Here is a 17,962-nt window from a genome sequence, read left to right as displayed (position 1 = left end):
CTCTAGTACTCCTTTTAAATCACTAGCAGCTTATGGAGAACAGCATGTTTTCTGTTCAATTTTTTTTTTTTTTTGTAAGGGAGAAATCCCCATGTGGCATACCCGTAACATGTTCAAGTGTAAATGCATCTCACGTATCTTCACGGTCCAGCCTGCCAGAGCCTGGACTCTTCCCCATCACCTTTCTTTGTCCCCAGGCACTGTACCCAGGGAGAAAGGCTTTTAAAGAGCCTCATGTGAGTTTCTCCCTCCTTAGGTGCCTCTATTAACAAATCCCTAAAGAAAATTCATGAATTCCTATTTCCTCATCCATCTTGTTATGTGTCATCATCCTTCTCAAATTAACCATAGAATCGATGGGCAAGGTGGTCCATGGGCTTTCACAATAAAATCGACTGCATATGAAATGAATCTGAAAATTCCATTTATTAAAACAAATACATTGTCCATGGGGGATGAAAATGTACACATCACATTCAGGTTTTTCTGCTTTAACATTTCTGTATTTCTCTCTCTTTGAAAGATACACTCCATAGATCTTATATAGGAAAAATGTGAACAATTCTAGGGCTGGGAAAACATTAATGTATATGTAACAATTCACCATTGCCAGGAGCAGCTAGAAGCAAATATTAAAAAAAAAAAAGTACAAAAATCCCTTAAGACAGCATGCTTCTCAAAATTCCTTTTGTAAATATGAGTACATGGAGAAATGGTTTAAAACTTTTCCTTGGTGAGCAATCTCTTTCAAACATTATTAGCAAAATTAGCCTCAGTTCAAAGTACTTATTCACACGCTCTGACTTAAATAGCACTTGGTTTAAAATGGAAAGAAAAAAAAAAGAAAAAAGGTTTAATATGGAGGATGAGGCAAGATTGGTTTTTTTCTTAATAGAGTTTGCATTCTAAATATGAGCGTTATTATTACTGTTTAAAGAATTCCATGGCAGATTTTCATTACTACCCAATATATTATATATGTAAATTAGGGCCTTGAATAATTAAGCTAAGTTTTCCTATTAGTTACCCCTTAAGATAAAATTATGCTGGTGAAAATGATTGTTAAATTTCTAAAAGAATTAAAACTCTTTAGAGGCATAAGTAATCAAAAGATTATTTCCCCCTTAACAAGTAAAAATACCAATAAATCAAAACTCATAGAAAAACTCTGGGATTATAATTCCCTTCTGTAGCACATGAAATTATGAAAAAGTCAAACATTTTTCTTAAATTTAATTGCAGATGGGCTGTGTATTTTCTGCCTTCTTTCTCCTTTGATAAACAAGGTCACATGCAGTTTGGAACTTCCTTAACTTTTAATTACCAGAGCTGTATTCCTAAAAGTTTTAATTCCATTTTAATTGCTCCAAAGACCTAGCTTTACATGAAAATATAGAGTCCTTCTGAGAAAAGTAAATGGTATGGATTATGAAAAGCATCAGGGTCTTATAATGACGCCTTAATCACCACCAAAGAGTGCTTTATTCACAGTTGTTTTTATGTGGCCACATATTCAATTCATATTTCTGCACATTTTTAAAATGTGGTTGGGTTTTAGCTGATTCCACAGTATTACTAAGCCAATGGTACAATACTGTAGTTTAATACTCTGCCAGGGTTTTTCCCCTCTAAATCTTCTTCAGTGTCCCACTGACTGTAGCAAAATCCCAAGGTTTGAACAGAAGTATCTGGTTATAGGAGTGCATTCATACATTTCACAATGTCTTAATATTCTCTTCCCCCTCCCCAGGCATGAGTTTTAATTGGATGTATTTATCCTTTTACCATCATGCCCATACAAGGAGCTAAGGAGAATGTTTATCAAGTCTGTTTCAAGATCTGTCCTTGGCATATTACATCTTTTTATCTTCTTTTTTTCCTTCCTTTCTATCTTTTTTTTTTTAGTGGGAGGAAGAGAATGGAAAGAGAATAAAATTAATTCAGAAATGGTCTTTCGGGATTTCAAAGCAAACAAGGAATTGTAAGAGAGCCCACACCTGCCTAGGAATGACTGAGAAAAAAGTGAGACAGACTTCCAGACCTCCCATTACTGGTGGAGGCTGGAGCCACAAAGAAAAATCACTTTCAATATCATTTCTTGGGAAGAGAGAGCTCAAGCTGCAAGGAAGTTTGTAAATAAAACTCTAACAAACAAAGCAGAGAACAAAAACAAAGAAAAGATTCTATTGAAAATTTTGGTGGGTAAAAAACAAAGGTCATTTCAGGGGCAAAAAGAGCCAGAACCCTTTCTGGTGGAGCTGCTGGGGGCAGCAGCTGCCCCCTTCTCCCTAGCCCGTGAGCAGCCAGATTCTGAGAGTGGGTCTGGTCTGGAGTTGTGGGTTTATTTCTCCTGATACTTAAACAAACAAGGGCCACATTTTTTCTTGTTAAGAACAGCACAGAAAGGCTTCTTTCAATCTACAATTTCTGTGATTCAGGGAAAAAGGGAATTTGCTCTGACTCTTCGATAAAAGCACTTCCCAACTCAGGGTGAATCCTTGCCTCTGTCGCTTGGCGCTCCCTGTGCTGCCCTGGGTCCTGGATCAAACCAAAATGCTTTGGATTCTGGAAAATATGTTGAAGAGGTGTTGACGCCACTGTTAACTAAGGAGGTATTTTAGGCATGGCTAAGGCTCTGAAGTAATCTCAATTTTCAAGATACTGAGTTTTTCCTCCCAGCTGCCTTTCTCTTTCGTTCTTTTTCTAAACTTTATAGTAAAACTTTTTCTTTACTTTATAGTAAAACTGAATGGATGTAACATGGGGACATTTTCATGCAGTATTACTCAAAAATTGTCACAAATATATGAAAGCACCAGTCACAACACATGATTTACTTTTACTTGCAGAATCAAAGCTATCATGTACAAATGTTAGGAACAGTGATAAAAGAATACAGACAACCGGCATTTTTTTTTGTTTTTGTTATTACCATGAGGATAAACCACGGGGAACATCTCCTTAAACCCTTTGGATGCTCATCCTTTGAGTTCAATCTTACAGACAAATCCAGCCTTATCTCTTTACTACTCTAATGGGGACGGGTGGAAGGAGGGGTAGGGGAGAAGGGAAAAAGAAAAAGAAAGGCACAAAGACGAAACATCAACTCCATTAAACCGAACCGCGCCTACACTGGACGACTCAGCTCGTCAAAGGGTATTCTAAAGGCAATATTCATTCCAAGAAGGTCATACATATCTGAGCTCAGTACAGCTGTCTGTTTTATTTTTTAAATATGAAGCAGAAACATAAGGTTTGGGAGGAATAGCAGGAAAGAAATGACACCGATTTTATCTTTACATACTCCCCTCCTCCAGGCAATTCTGCAGACATCAGATCTCTTAACTCGGGGTGTGGATCAGCTCTCATTCTCATAAAGGGGACCAGTTCTTTAAACATGCATAGCCTGGAGTCTCCAGGATGGTTCTCCTCCCTCTCTTTAAATGCTGTGGACTAGAGAGGCGCCCACTTTGCTAAAAACTCTACATCAGTGTCCCTGGAGCCCCAAGGCTCCTCAGGCTCCTCTTGAAGACTTAAAGGATAGCACAGAAAAACTTCTTCTCCCTAAATGGGTTCTCTGAAGCCGGAACAGGCGTCAGGAGGGGATCTTCCTTGGCATGAGCTTCACAGTAGGCCATCAAGTCTGCAGCTGCCTTGGACACCTGGAAAAGACGACAAAAACAACCAAAACTTGAGATGGGGCGTCGACGAAGGCATTGATGCAGGCGCAACGAGTCAAGGCTCAGGCCTGGGTGTCCAAACTGCCTGGGTTCAAGTGAAGCAAGATACTCATCCCCCATAAGCCTCTGTTTCCTCATCTGCGAAGAAAGGAGCTGATGATCTTGACCTTACAGGATTGTTACAAGCAGGTCCGGGATTAGGGTGAGGTGAGGCTCTGAGGGTACAACACTGAAGGAGGTGTTCAGGGTCATGCAAATATCAACCTTGTATTTGTCCAGCCCTGAGAGTGGGTGTCTCCTTAAATTCTGTGCCCCAGGTAGGTTGCTTCCCTCGTCCTAGTCCCAGCCCTGGCTGCAAGGATTAAGTGAGGTAATTCACATAAATCATTTAGTGCCTGGAACATAGGAAGATTTCCACATAGGCTGGCCATCACTATCATTCTGTAGTTGTGTCTCTCTGCTTCAGAAATTGTGCTAGGGATGCCTAAAGCCATGTTGATTTCCTTTTTTAACAAACATATCAGAGATATTATATACTTATACATACACACATAACCTTATACGTTATGCATTTTTATATTTTATATATATTATGTATGATAATATATTAGTATGTTATAATTTATTACACATTATCTATATTACTTCAATCAAGCATTGCACCCTTTAGGGAGTCCCACTGGGAGGCTGGTCAGTGATCTCAGTGATGCTGTTGTTTCATAACACTTCTCACGACACTTCTGTAGCTCCTTGCTGGTAGTCTTCTGCAGTACCTTCCTCTGATCAGCTTTGACAGTGGCAAATTTCCACTACTTGAGAGGGGATTTAATTTGGGGAAGTAAACTAAAAGTTATTTGTAACCACATCTGGGGACTAGGTGGATGATGATCCATCTGGGGAATGCCACTGGGGGTCAACAACCATAAAGTCAAGAGTCAATTTCTTATGGGACCTCATACGCTTGCTCTGGAAATCACTCCAAACATTTTCCACATCACTGTGCTACTAAAATAGCCTCTCAAAGTGACTACTGAAAGGATAATCCTCTGTAAGAGTGGAGAGATTGTAGTATTTCTGAAAAGAGTCACTGCCCCTCCTATACGTGGGTTATACATACCCATACAATGGCATCAGACTTGCTCTGGCCAATGAGACATGAGTAGACGTGATGTGAGTCACTTTCGGGCAGAAGCTTCAAGAACCAATGCATAGTTTGCCTCTGCCATTTTGTCTAACTGAAATAATTTACTGTAAACCACCTTAATTGATTCAGAGGTTTTAGTAAAACATGGCGGCCATACTCTTGATTTGTTTCTTGTCCCATGTTTGAGTTGATTAGAACTTTGTCACTTAAAGGCTTTTCAATATTATAGTTTACAGGTTGGAAATGAGAATCAATTTCATCTTCTAATCCCATAAATCTTTGAATGTTTGGACTCTATGTTCCGTTTTTCTCAGACCAGATAGAGGCAATATTCCAGGTAGAGGTTGCTTGAAGGTAACATGGTGCAGAGTGGCAGCTATCTGTGATGACATGTGGGTGAGAAGAAGAATGAAAAGTGTATCTTTGCTATTGTAGCCTCTAAGAATCGGAGGAGAGAGACTTTTGTTACTGCAACAAAACCGAGTCTATGCTGACTGATATAAAGAGGTATAGGTACTGATATGTGTGTTAGTTTCCTCTTTCTGGCTAAACAAAACCCAATCTAGGTGGCTTAAAATAACAGTAATTTATTCCCTCAGTCAGTGCTAGAGGCTAGAAGGTTGAGATCAAAGTGTTGGCAGGGTTGGTCCCTACTGGAGGCTCTGATGGAGAAGCATCTGTTCCATGCTTCTCAATCAGTGTCTGGTGGTCGCTGGCACTTGGTGTACCTTGGCTTGTAGATGCATCATTCCACTTTCTGCCTCCACCTTCACATGGTATTCTCTCCTGTGTGTCTCTGTCCTCACATGGCGTTGTACTCTTTGCCTATGTCCAAATATCCTACCCACCAGTCATCAGATTAGGCCCACCCTAATCCAGTATGACCTTAACTTAGCTTGATTACATCTACAAACACCCTACTTCCAAATAAGATCTCATTCTAAGGTTCTAGGTGGGCATCAATTTTAGGGGATGCTCTTCAACCCAGTATAGCATATTTGTGTAAAAGTCAGTCTCACAATTCTTAAATTGTAAATCATTTTTTATTTATCTTTTTTCCAGCTCCACTGAGATATAATTCACATATAATGTTGTGTGAGTTTAAGGTATACAGTGTAATCATTTGATACACTTCTATATTGTGAAATGATTACCACAGTATGGTTAGTTAACACCCCTAACACCTCACATAATTACCTTTTTCTTTAATTGTGGTGAGAACATTTAAGAGTTACTTTCTTAGCAACTTCAAGTATGTAATTCAGTATTGTTAACTACAGTCACCACATTGTACATTAGCTCCCCAGAACTTATTCTTCTTATAACTGGAAGTTTGTATCCTTTGACTGACATCTCCCCATATCCCTCACCACCCCCAGCCCCTGACAACCACCATTCTACTCTGTTTCTCTGAGTTCAGGTTTTTTAGATTCCACATATAAGTGACAGTATTCATCTTCCTCTGACGTGTCTCACTAACATAATGCCCTTCGAGTCTACCCAAATGGCAGAATATCCTTCTTTCTCATGGCTGAATAATACTCCACTGTAAATAATACATCTTCTTTCTTCATTCATCCGCAGATGGACTTAGGTTGTTTCCATGTCTTGGCTATTGTGAATAGTGCTGCCATGAATATGCAAGTGCAGATACCTCTTTGAGATCTTGATTGGATATACATACTTATCAAATATATATATATCTCAGAAGTAGGATTGCTAGATCCTATGATAGTTCTATTCTTAATTTTTTGAGGAACCTCTGTACTGTTTTCCATAGTGGCTGTACCAATTTATGTTCCCATCAATAGTACACAAGGGTTCCCTTTTCTCCACATCCTTGCGAACACTTGTTATTGCTCATCTTTTTTGGTAATAGACATTCTAACAAGTGTAAAGTGATATCTCATTGTGGTTTTAATTTGTGTTTCCCTGATTAGTGGTATTGAGCATCATTTCACACTTGTTGGACATTTATATCTTCTTTGGAATAATGTCTATTCAGTTCCTCTGCCCATTTTTAATTCAGATTGTTTGTTTGCTATTAAGTTGTATGAATTCTTTACATTAACCCTTATCAGATACAAGGTTTGACATTTTTCTCCCATTCCATAGGTTGCTTTTTCACTTTGTTGACTCTTTCTTTTAATGTGTGGAAGCTTTTTAGTTTCATGTAGTTGCACTTATTTATTTTTGCTTTTCTTGCATGTGCTTTTGGTGTCATATCCAAGAAATCACTGCCAAGATCAATGTCAAGGAGCTTACCCTCTATGTTTTCTTCTAGGAGTTTTACAGTTTTAGATCTTATCTTGAAGTCTTTGATCCATTTTGAGTTAACTTTTGTGAGTAGGATAAGGCAGTGGTCCAGTTTCTCTTTGCTGCATGTGATTATCCATTTTTCCCAACACCACTTATTGAAGAGACTATCATTTTCCCATCAAGCACTCTAGCTCCTTTGTCAAATATTAGTTGAAGGTATATGCTAGGGTTTATTTCTGGGTTCTTGATTCTGTTTCATTGTTTCATGTGTCTATTTTTTATGCCATACTGTTTTTATTACTATAGCTTTGTAATATAGTTTGAAGTCAGGGAGTGTAATGCCTCCAGCTTTGTTCCTCTTTCTCAGAATTGCTTTGGCTATTTGGAGTCTTTTGTGGTTCCATATGAATTTTATGATTTATTTTTTTATTTCTGTGAAAAATTCCATTGGAATTTTGATAGAGATTACATTGAATCTATAGATGGCTTTGGGTAGTATGGACATTTTACAGATGTAGAGAACAAACGTATGGACACCAAAGGGGGAAAGCCATGGGGGGGTGGGGGTGGTGGTGTGATGAATTGGGCGATTGGGATTGACATGTATACACTGATGTGTATAAAATTGATGACTAATAAGAACCTGCTGTATAAAAAAAATAAATAAAATAAAATTCAAAAATTAAAAAATAAATATTAATTCTTCTGACCCATGAACACAGGATATCTTTCCATTTATTTATATCTTAATTTCTTTCATCAGAGTCTTATAATTTTTAGTGTACAGATCTTTCAACTCCTTGAGTAAATTTATTCCTAAGTATTTTATTTTTGAAGCTATTGTGAATGGGATTTTCTTTATTTCTTTTTCAGTTATTTCATTGTTAGTGTACAGAAACACAATTGATTTTTGTATGTTGATTTTTTATCCAGCTACTTTACTGAGTTCATTGATTAGCTCTAACAGGTTTTTTTTTTGTTTTTTGGTGAAATTTTTAGGATTTTCTCTATATAAGATCATCATCTACAAACAGAGACAATTTTACTTTTTTTGTTTCTATTTAAATATCTTTTATTTTTTCTTCCCTGATTGTTCTGGCTAGGACTTCCAGTACTATGTTGAATAGAGTCATGAGAGTGGGTAACCTTGTCTTGTTTCTGATCTTACAGGAAAAGCTTTTAATCTTTTACCACTGAGTACAATGTCAGCTGTGGGCTTGATATATATGGACTTTATTATGTTGAGGTAGATTCCTTCTATACCCAATTTGTTGAGAGTTTTTTATCATGAAAGGGTGTTGTATTTTGTTAAATTTTCTTTCTGCATCTAAATGAGATGATCATATGATTTTTATCTTTCATTCTATTAATGTGATGTATCACATTTATTGACATGCATACATTGCACCACCCTCGTATCACAGGAATAAATCCCACTCGTTTGTGGTATATGATCCTTTTAATGTGCTGTTGAATTCGGTTTGCTAATATTTTGTTGAGAATTTTAGCATTCATATTCATCAGGGATATTGGTTTATAGTTTTCTTTTCTTGTAATGTCCTTATCTGGCTTTGGTATCAGGGTAATGCTGGCCTGTGAAATAGTTTAGAAGTGTTCCCTACTCTTCAATTTTTTGGAAGAATTTGAGAAGAACTGGCATTAATTTTTTAAATGTTTGGTAGAATTCACCAGGAAAGCCATCTGGTCCTGAGATTTTCTTTATTGGGAAATTTTTGATTGCAGATTCAATCTCCTTACTAGTAATTGGTCCGTTCAGATTTTCTATTTCTTTCTCTTTTTTTGTAATAATTTTAGTTATTTATTTATTTTTTATTTTTGGCTGCGTTGGGTCTTCGTTGCTGTGCGTGGGCTTCCTCTAGTTGCGGAGAGTGGGAGCTACTCTTCACTGTGGTGCACGGACTTCTCACTGTGGTGGCTTCTCTTTGTTGCAGAGCATGGGCTCAAGGCACGCGGGCTTCAATAGTTGTGGCTCGCGGGCTCTAGAGCGCAGGCTCAGCAGTTGTGGCGCACGGGATTAGTTGCTCCGCGGCATGTGGGATCTTCCCGGACCAGGGCTTGAACCCATGTCTCCTGCATTAGCAGGCGGATTCTTAACCACTGTGCCACCAGGGAAGTTCCCAGATTTTCTATTTCTTAATGATTCAGTCTTGGTAGGTTATGTATTTCTAAAAACTTATCCATGTCTTTTAGGTTATCCAATTTGTTGCATGTGATTGTTCATAAGTAGTCTCAGGATCCTTTGTATTTCTGTGATATCAGTTGTAATGTCTCTTCTTTCATTTCCAGTTTTACTTATTTGAGTCTTTTCTTTTTTTCTTAGTCTAGCTAAAGGTTTGTCAATTTTGTTCCATCTTTTCAAAAAACACAGACCTTATATTTGCTGATTTTTTCTGTTGTTTTTCTGGTCTCTATTTCATTTATTTCTGCTCTTTGTGTTTGCTTCCTTCTGGTAATTTTGTGCTTAAGTTATTTTTTTCTAGTTCCTTGAGGTATACAGTTAGGTTGTTTATTTGAAATCATTTTTAGTTTTTTCTTAATGTAGGTGTTTATCACTATAAACTTCCCTCTTAGAACTGCTTTTGCTGCATCCCATACATTTTGGTATGTTTTGTTTCCTCTTTTTGTTTGTTTCAAGATTTAAAAAAAATTTTTTTTTATATTTCTTCTTTGATCCATTGCTGGTTGTTCACAAGTGTGTTGTTTAACTTCTGCATATTGATGAACTTTTCAGTTTTACTCCTGTTACTGATTTCTAGTTTCATACAACTGTGATTGGAAAAGATTCTTGGTATGATTTCAAGCTTCTTAAATTTGCCAAGACTTGTTTTATGACCTGTCATTTGACCTATCCTAGAGAATGTTCCATGTGCAATTAAGAACAATGTATATTCTGTGGCTGTTGGATGCGATGTTCTGTATATGTTTGCTAGGTTAACTTGGTCTAAAGTATAGTTCAAGTTCAACATTTCCTTATTGATTTTCTGTCTGGATGATCTATCCATTGTTGAAAGTGAGGTATTAAAGTTCCCAGCTATGATTGTATTGTCTATTTCCCCCTTTAGGTCTGTTAATATTTGCTTAATGGTACTAATGGTTAATATTTGCTAAATAGGTACTCTGATTTTGGGTGTGTATATATTTATGATTATTGTATCCTTTTAATAAATTGACCTAGTTATCATTATATAATGACTTTGTCTCTTGTTACAAGTTTTGACTTAAATTCTCACCCTTCAATAGGTATTACATTGCTTATAAAAATATTTTTATTGTATTTCTATTTTGTTCCAGACATTAAGTTTTCTTTATTGATCTACAAAATAATCCTGAGGTAGGAACTATTTCCCTCCTTTTATAGATGAAAAATTTAGGCTCAGTACATTGCATGAGTGGTTCAGTGTCATATAGCAAAGTACACAGCAGAAGAAGAACTTGAACGTTAATGTTCTGCCATTAAGCCACAGCCATCTACATACAAACTACTCAAATGCAGGGGTAGTTCCAAAGGTTGATTGAAATTCTTTGTGCATCTTTATGAAATGCTATTATGACAGAACGAAAGGAAACAGCCTGTTCTTGTCTTAGCTCCTTTAAATGAAAGCAAAGAACAGACTTTCAGAATCTCAATTACCTTTTTTTGGTTTTGTTTTGTTTTTTTAATTGTCTGAGCTGTAGTCATTATTATGCCAAATGGGAGCTTAGCTGCAAGCAGCAGAGACTGGACAATTGTTAACATGTAAAACTTACTTGTTAACAAGAGATCCAACAGTATCCCTACTCATCTGCAATGCTCACATACAAATATGTGGCAGGAACTGTCAAAATCTTTTTATGGTACAGAAAGTACTACACTGGGCAAAATTTAATAGCTTAGAGTTGCTCATATCTTGTATTTGAACACTTGACTCTGAACAATTTCCTTCTAAAAATATACCATGTGTTTTATCATGTTTCCTCAACTAGATTGCAATCTCCTGTGGGTGACGGTCCAATACAATGTCAGAATCCTAGCAGTAATTAGAACAATTGCTAATATTTATCTGCCCTTGCTACATGTCAGAACTGTGCTAACCACTTTACATACAGTATTTTATTTAATCCTTACAACAACATTATGGGTCACAAGCTATTATTATTATCCTCATTTTTAATATGTGAAGTTGAGGCTTCATTAGGTAAACATTTGCCCTCGTTCTCACAGCTCGTGAGTACCTGAGTCATGAGTCTCAGTGTTCTTGACTTGGTCTTTATGAATGCTCTTTCTTTCGAACCCATAGCTTCATCCTTGTTCCTTACTTTTCAGTGAGTCACAGCAATAGTCTGCCTGGCAAATCTTCTTGCTTTCTAACTATCCCTGCTAATATTGTGCATACAGATTCTTTTATGTTTCACATTCCTAGGCCTAGTTCCTCCATGAAGATTTCACCAGTAACTTTAGGTAATCTCTCCCTTTTCCATCCTGTTGATTCTTCCTACAAAAATATCTCAAATTTGGGAGGTGATCAAGATGGCAGAGTAGGAGGACCTGGAACTTACCTCCCCCCACAAATACAACAAAAAAAATCTAAATGTGGAACAATTCTCACTGAAAACTAACTGGAAACTGGCAGAAAACTCCTGTACAACCAAGGCTGAAAGAAAGATCTACACGGAATTGGGTAGGAAGGGAAGAGAAGCAATCAGGTCAGGACCTGTGGCCCAGGAAGGGAACTCAGAAGAAAAGGGAGATTATAGGGGTAGAGATCCTCCCTGGGGAGTGAATGGTTTGAGCTACCTATTGTAGGCTCCAGTCCTGGGGTCTGGCACAGGGAAGACAAGCCCCCTTGGCTGATTGGAGGGCTGGGGGGACTAACACAAGGGCTGTGGGAAGGCCGGACTCTGTCTACTTGTGAGGAATGCACATACGTGCTTGATTTCTCCTGAGGCAGAGTGGAGAGGGCTGACTGAAACTGCCTGGGTGGCTGACTGGTTTCCCATGACTGCCCGGTGCTCTCCAGCTTGAGGAGTGAACGCTCCAGCCCTGCTTACTTCATGTCGTAGCTCCACACTGGAGTGAGGGCTGCCATGACAGAAAGAACTCAGCTAAGAGACACAGAAGTGGCTCAGACCTGAGGCACTGTGTGAGCAGGGTGGGGGCAGCCATTACTGGCACTCACACAGGCAGTGCATCAGAAGCAGCCTGGAACTCTGTGGCTGGACCACTGCAGCTTGTACCCTGTCAGAAGCTGAGAGCCCAAGTGGGCCCCTCTTGCTCCAGCACTGCTCCCAAGGGTGCTGGTGCTGGGAGAGGGGAGAGTTCACACTTAAAGGGAACAGAGCCAGCTCAAACCTGACCCTCAGAGCTTCTGCTCCAGCAACTTGGGACCTGCCCGCACCCCCATTAGGGCAGTAACAGCCACTGAGCAGACAGGAAGCCCCGGCTCGCACCTGGCTCTGGCCCTAGCCTCTCCACCTCCAGCCCCACCTCCTACCAAGGTGATAGCTGCCAGCACACCCTGAGGAAAGACAGGACTTGTGTTCATGTCAAATCCAGCTCTCCTACCAAAGCCACTGAGTACATGCAGACTGTATAGGGATGCTCCCAGAAAAATATCTCAAATTTGTCCCCTTATTGTCACCACTCTTGCAACTACCCTGGTCCAAGCCTCCATCTTCTTTTCCCACAATTACTGAAATAACCTCTTAAATAAAAAATTCCAAGGGATCTTTTATAGACTGAATGTTTGTGTCCACCCCCCCCACCCCCAATTCATATGTTGAAATCTAATCCCCAGTGTGATGGTGTTTGGAGTTGGGGCCTTTGTGGGGTGACTAGGTCATGAGAGTAGAGCCCTCACGAATGGAATTAGTGCTCTTATAAAAGAGACCCTGGAGAGCTCCCTTGCCCCTTTAACCATGTGAGGTCACAGAGAGAAGGTAGCCTTCTACAAATCAGGAAGCAAGCCTTTACTAGACACCACATCTACTGACACCTTGATCTTGGACTTCTAGTCTCAGAACTGCGAGAAATAAATATCTGTTGTTCATAAGCCACCTAGTGTATGGCATTCTGTTATAGTAGCTCAAATGGACTAAGACAGGATCCATGAATAGAATGCAGGGTGTGGTCTGTTAAGTTCAATGATTAAAAAAAAATTACATCTTTATTTTCACTAATCTGAAATGGAAATCTAACATTTCTTTCCATTATAGATGTAGACAACACAATTAGCATTAACAGTTTCTGTGACTTAGTCACCAGTAAAAATCAGATATTTTCCATCACATTACAGTTACTGCAGATATCTCAACATTTATTTATGTTCTTTTGCTTTATAAGTATAGACCCACTATTACATCCTATATAATCAGTTAATAAAGAAGTATATATATTTAGCTGTACCACAAATGTTTTCTGATAAACTATATTTTAATATAATTAGTTTCCTTTGTAATTTAAAAACATTATTCTGAGAAGGAGACCATATGCTTTGGCAGACAGCCAAACAGGTCTAGGGGCACAAAAGATTTTAAGAATCTCAGTTGTAAATAACTTCTCTACTTTTACAATTGTGCCAGGAGTAGTACTCTCCACACTACAGCTAGAAGGATATTTTTAAAATATAAATTGGCTCATATAACTCCCCTATTTAAAACTTTCAAGAGCTTCCCATTGTACTTTGTGGAAAGCCAAGACATCATAAAAACAGCCTGTGGGTCCTGCTTACTTTGGGCCTGCCATCTCTCCAATTTCATGTTGTAGCATTTTTTTCCTCCCACACAGGTCTCCTCTCTCTAAGTTCGTGAAAGCTCCAAGTTCTTTTCTGCCTCAGAGCTTCATATATACAATTCCCTGGAATGGTCTTCACCCCATCTCCTCACCAGGCTGGCTCCTTCTCTTCCTTCAGGGGTGAAATACCATTCTTTGCAGAGTCTTTACTGACTACCTCATCCAATAATGACTTTCCTCATTAGGCTCTTTCAGAGCACTCCATTCTTTTCCTTCACAGAAAAACATTTATTACAATTTATAATTACAACCATTGTTTGTTTATTTGATGTTTGATGTTTCCCTTTTGGCATTCTGCTGTATGAAGGCAGCGATCATATCTATTTTATTCACAACTGTGTCATCAGTGCCGGCACATAGGAAACACTCAAATAATTGCTGAAGAAGTTCTCAAATACAATCTTAATCAACAAATACTCCATTCATCTAATATTTACTGAGTACCTAATTGCCAGTCACAGTTCTGGGGGATTGGCATAATCAGGGAACAAAATAAACAAAGCTTCCTGTCCTTGTGGAACTTATGCAGTATTCTAGACTTCCAATTCTGATGATGATGGAGGAACAGCAACCAATTAAACCCTCCTGCTTTAACTTAAAAACTGGAAAAAAAATATGTGAACAAATGTTTTTTAAATAGTAGAGAACAGGCAGCAGAGGACAGTGATCCCTGAGAGAAGGGAGGCAAGAAAAGCCCCAAGAATGTTTCAGCAGCACTGCTTGAAAATGGTTTCTAGGCCACAGCACAGGGAGGGGCTACCCAAACAGATTTCATGAACCTCCTTGAGTTGAGGAGAGAGTGACAGAGAAGAAAGAGCTACACACATACACAAACAAAGAGAGAGAGAGAGAGAGAGTGAGAGAGCAATCTGGAGGCCTCCAGAGGATTCCTTTTGAGTCTTTAGCTAATTACTGATCAGCACATATGTGGGAGAAAACTGCTTGAGGCTGTGCAAAGAATTTCAGAAAGGATCAAGTGAAACAATCCCTGGTGATCACACAGGGCTGGAATAGTTTGTGTTTCTACTGGCTAGAGTACATAGATCTCATAACACATAGGGGATTAAGTAGAGTCTTAAAGAGGGTATGTTCAGTAGTGGTGCCAAGTAGGCCTTGGTTAAAGGCTGTTGTGGACCCACCTATCAAAGTTTAAAAGTAAGCCTTGAATAGATCAAAATGTTTCCAAGTAACTTAATTGGACCACAGAACAAAACCCCCAAATATTTAAAGAAACAAGAAATTTCAATATGCCACAAAATAAAATTCACAATGTCTGGAATCCAATAAAAAAAAAAATCCAGACATACAGGTAAGTAGGGGGAATAAATCTATCCCATAATGAGGAGAAAAATTAATCCAAATTGATTAATCTCATAATGAGGAGAAAAAGACCCAGAACTGACATAGATGATAAAATTAATAGATAAGGATGCTGTTAAAACAGCTATTGTAAATATTTTCTATATAATAAAGAAAATAAGGAAAGCAAAACAGGATTAAAAGAGACATGGAAGATATTAAAAAGACCCAAATCAAATTTCTAGAGATAAAAAACACACTGAATGGAATTAGCACCTGATTAGACATTTCAGAAGAAAAGATTAGTGAACTTGAAGACAATAATGGGAACTCTCCAAAGTGAAGCACAGAGAGAAAACAGACTGAAAACAACAATTTAAAAAAACCCCAAATACAAAAAACAACCCCCCGCAAAAAAACCCCAGAACACACTGAGCTAGGAGACAACTTCAAGTGGCCTAATACACATATAATTGGAGTCTCTGAGGAGAGGAGAAAGATGGTGTGTGGAGGAGAGGAAAGAAAAAATATTTGAAGACATAATAACCAAAAATTTCCAAATTTGATAAAAACTACAAACCCACAGGTTTAAGTAACTCAACAAAATCCAAATGAAAAAATATGAATCAAACTACACCAATGCACAGTGTAATCAAATTGCTTATATAGTATTTGAGTAGGAGGATGGAGAGAAGAAAATGAAACATAATAAATAGCTATAGAGGATGTTAGATAGTAGTAAGTTTTATAAGAAAATGAAAAGTAGAGAAGGGTAAAAGGGATTAAGAGTGTATATACGGGTGGGGGGGCATGGAAGACAGGTTGCAATAGTTAGGCTTAATTGAGAAGGTAATCAATCTTTGAGTAAAAACTTATAAAGTTTATGGTAAGAGAAATGGGGAGCCATTGATGTATTTTAAAGAAGCATTCTGGATGCTATGTTGAGAATAGGACTCTATGGGAGTAAGGGTAGAAGCGGAGATTCCTGGAGACTATTGCTGTAATCTAAGTGAGAGGTGACAGTGGTTCAGAACAGAGAAATAGCAGCAGAGGTGGTGATGAGAAGTATAATTCTGGATAAACAGCATTTGAAACTAGAATCACAGGATTTTATGATGGATTAGAGATAGTGTGTGAATAAAAAAATAAGAACTAAGGATAACTCTAAGTTTTTGGACTGATCTAATGGAAAGATGGAGTTGCCATCATTTCAGCTGCAGGGAGAGAAGATTTGGGGAGGAAGACTGGGAATTCAGTTTTAGAAAGGTTGAAATTGAAACATCTGTTAATGAGATATACAATGCTGGAGTTAGAAGCAAGATTTAGACTAGAGACATAAATTTGGGACTTGAGGCCATACAGATGGTACATAAAGCCTTGGGAATGAGCAAGATCACCAAAGGAGTACATTTAGATAGAAAAGAGAGGAACAAGGATTGAACCCTGGAACAACTTCAATGTAAGAAGTTGGGGAGCCTAAGAGGAACAGCAAAGGAAATTTAAAAGGAGTAGCTTGTGACAGTGGGGAGTACTGAGAGCCAAATGAAGAAAGTGCTTCAAGGCATAAGGAATCATCAACCATGTCAATAGGTCAAGTAAGATGAAAACTGAGAACTGACTACTAGATTTAGCAATTTGAAGTCATTGGTGACCTTGATGAGAGAAGCTTCAGTGGAATGGTGGAGTGAAATGGGTGTAGAGCAAATGGGGCCTCCTTCTCCTTCTTCTTTATGAACAATTCAATCTTAAAGGCTTAGGGTAGGACCAAGCAAGGTACTATAGTTTCCACAGTAGGTCAGGGGCCCGTGGTGGGATGTCAGAGCTGGAGCAATGTGAGGAGAGCATCTGTGCAGGGGGCAGCCTGGTGAGGCGTATGGGAGCCCAAGTGGGATGTGAAGGCATCTGCATCAGGGAGAGAGGTTATGGAGTGGGAGCTTGGTTCCATACATGGGAGTTGATCAAATAAGGATAAGGGGAGTCAGGTTTCTCACCAACAGTGAGGGGAGTTACAAATATGGAAAGTAGAAAGCTGGAATGAACCCTGTGGTGTAGGATAGGACCCGGTGGTGTCGATGTGAACTCATGGTTACATATACACATATGTACAGATAAAGAAATATAGATGTAAAGGTGTGTGTGTGTGTGCACACACATGCCCTTGTGTGCATGCATGTGTGAATTCTCTAGCTCTGTCCACTGAGAGGACCCAGGAGCAGCAACTCTTCAGCAATGAGCACACTTAGCATCGAGATCTTGACTTCTAAATACCATTCTCAAGGGAACTAGTGCTCTTGGAGAAAAGAATGATTCCAGGGCTGGGCCAGGGAAATAACAAGAGGACCCTAGAGAATCTTTTTGTGCCAAAAACTAAGGAAGTACTCAAAGAATGAGGGAGACATTTCAAAGGACACAGTAGCCAATGATTTAGCCTGTGCCAATTTAAACATAAAAAAATGAATGATGACAGTATCAGATTATAAATCATTCAATAAAAGAGGAAACCACAAGTGCATAATAAATTTTAAAAAATACAATGTTTGATGAGGAATGGGATAGTTATATAGCCTCAAGATCCTTCCCTCAAACTACAAATATTTATTAACTACAAAGGAAAAAAGAATACCTTTACATGGAGGAACCTGGAAGACACCACCTTAATCAAGTAATTAAGGTTAATATCACCAGTGACAATTTGAAATCATGTGCCACTGATAGAATGCAGTGAGATGGACACCCCATCAGTTCTCTGCTATTAATGGTTTGTTATTTTAATTAAATCATAAAGAAACA

At 38.5% G+C, this 17,962-nt stretch overlaps 1 protein-coding gene across 2 annotated transcripts in view; it reads right to left on the bottom strand.

Moving 5' to 3' along the window:
- Nucleotides 1-431: 431 nt before the first annotated feature.
- GNG2 (G protein subunit gamma 2) overlaps nucleotides 432-17,962 on the bottom strand; it is a 130,550-nt gene continuing 113,019 nt past the window's right edge. For both annotated transcript variants that reach the window (XM_061182549.1, XM_061182550.1), the window contains one exon: nucleotides 432-3,662. In XM_061182549.1, the coding sequence (XP_061038532.1) occupies nucleotides 3,534-3,662 (129 nt within the window). In that variant the 3' untranslated portion in view covers nucleotides 432-3,533. The remainder of the gene's footprint in view (nucleotides 3,663-17,962) is intronic.

Source organism: Eubalaena glacialis, chromosome 2 (genome assembly GCF_028564815.1).
Source record: "Eubalaena glacialis isolate mEubGla1 chromosome 2, mEubGla1.1.hap2.+ XY, whole genome shotgun sequence".
Taxonomy (NCBI): domain Eukaryota; kingdom Metazoa; phylum Chordata; class Mammalia; order Artiodactyla; family Balaenidae; genus Eubalaena; species Eubalaena glacialis.
This window is presented reverse-complemented; position numbering and strand designations above follow the sequence as displayed.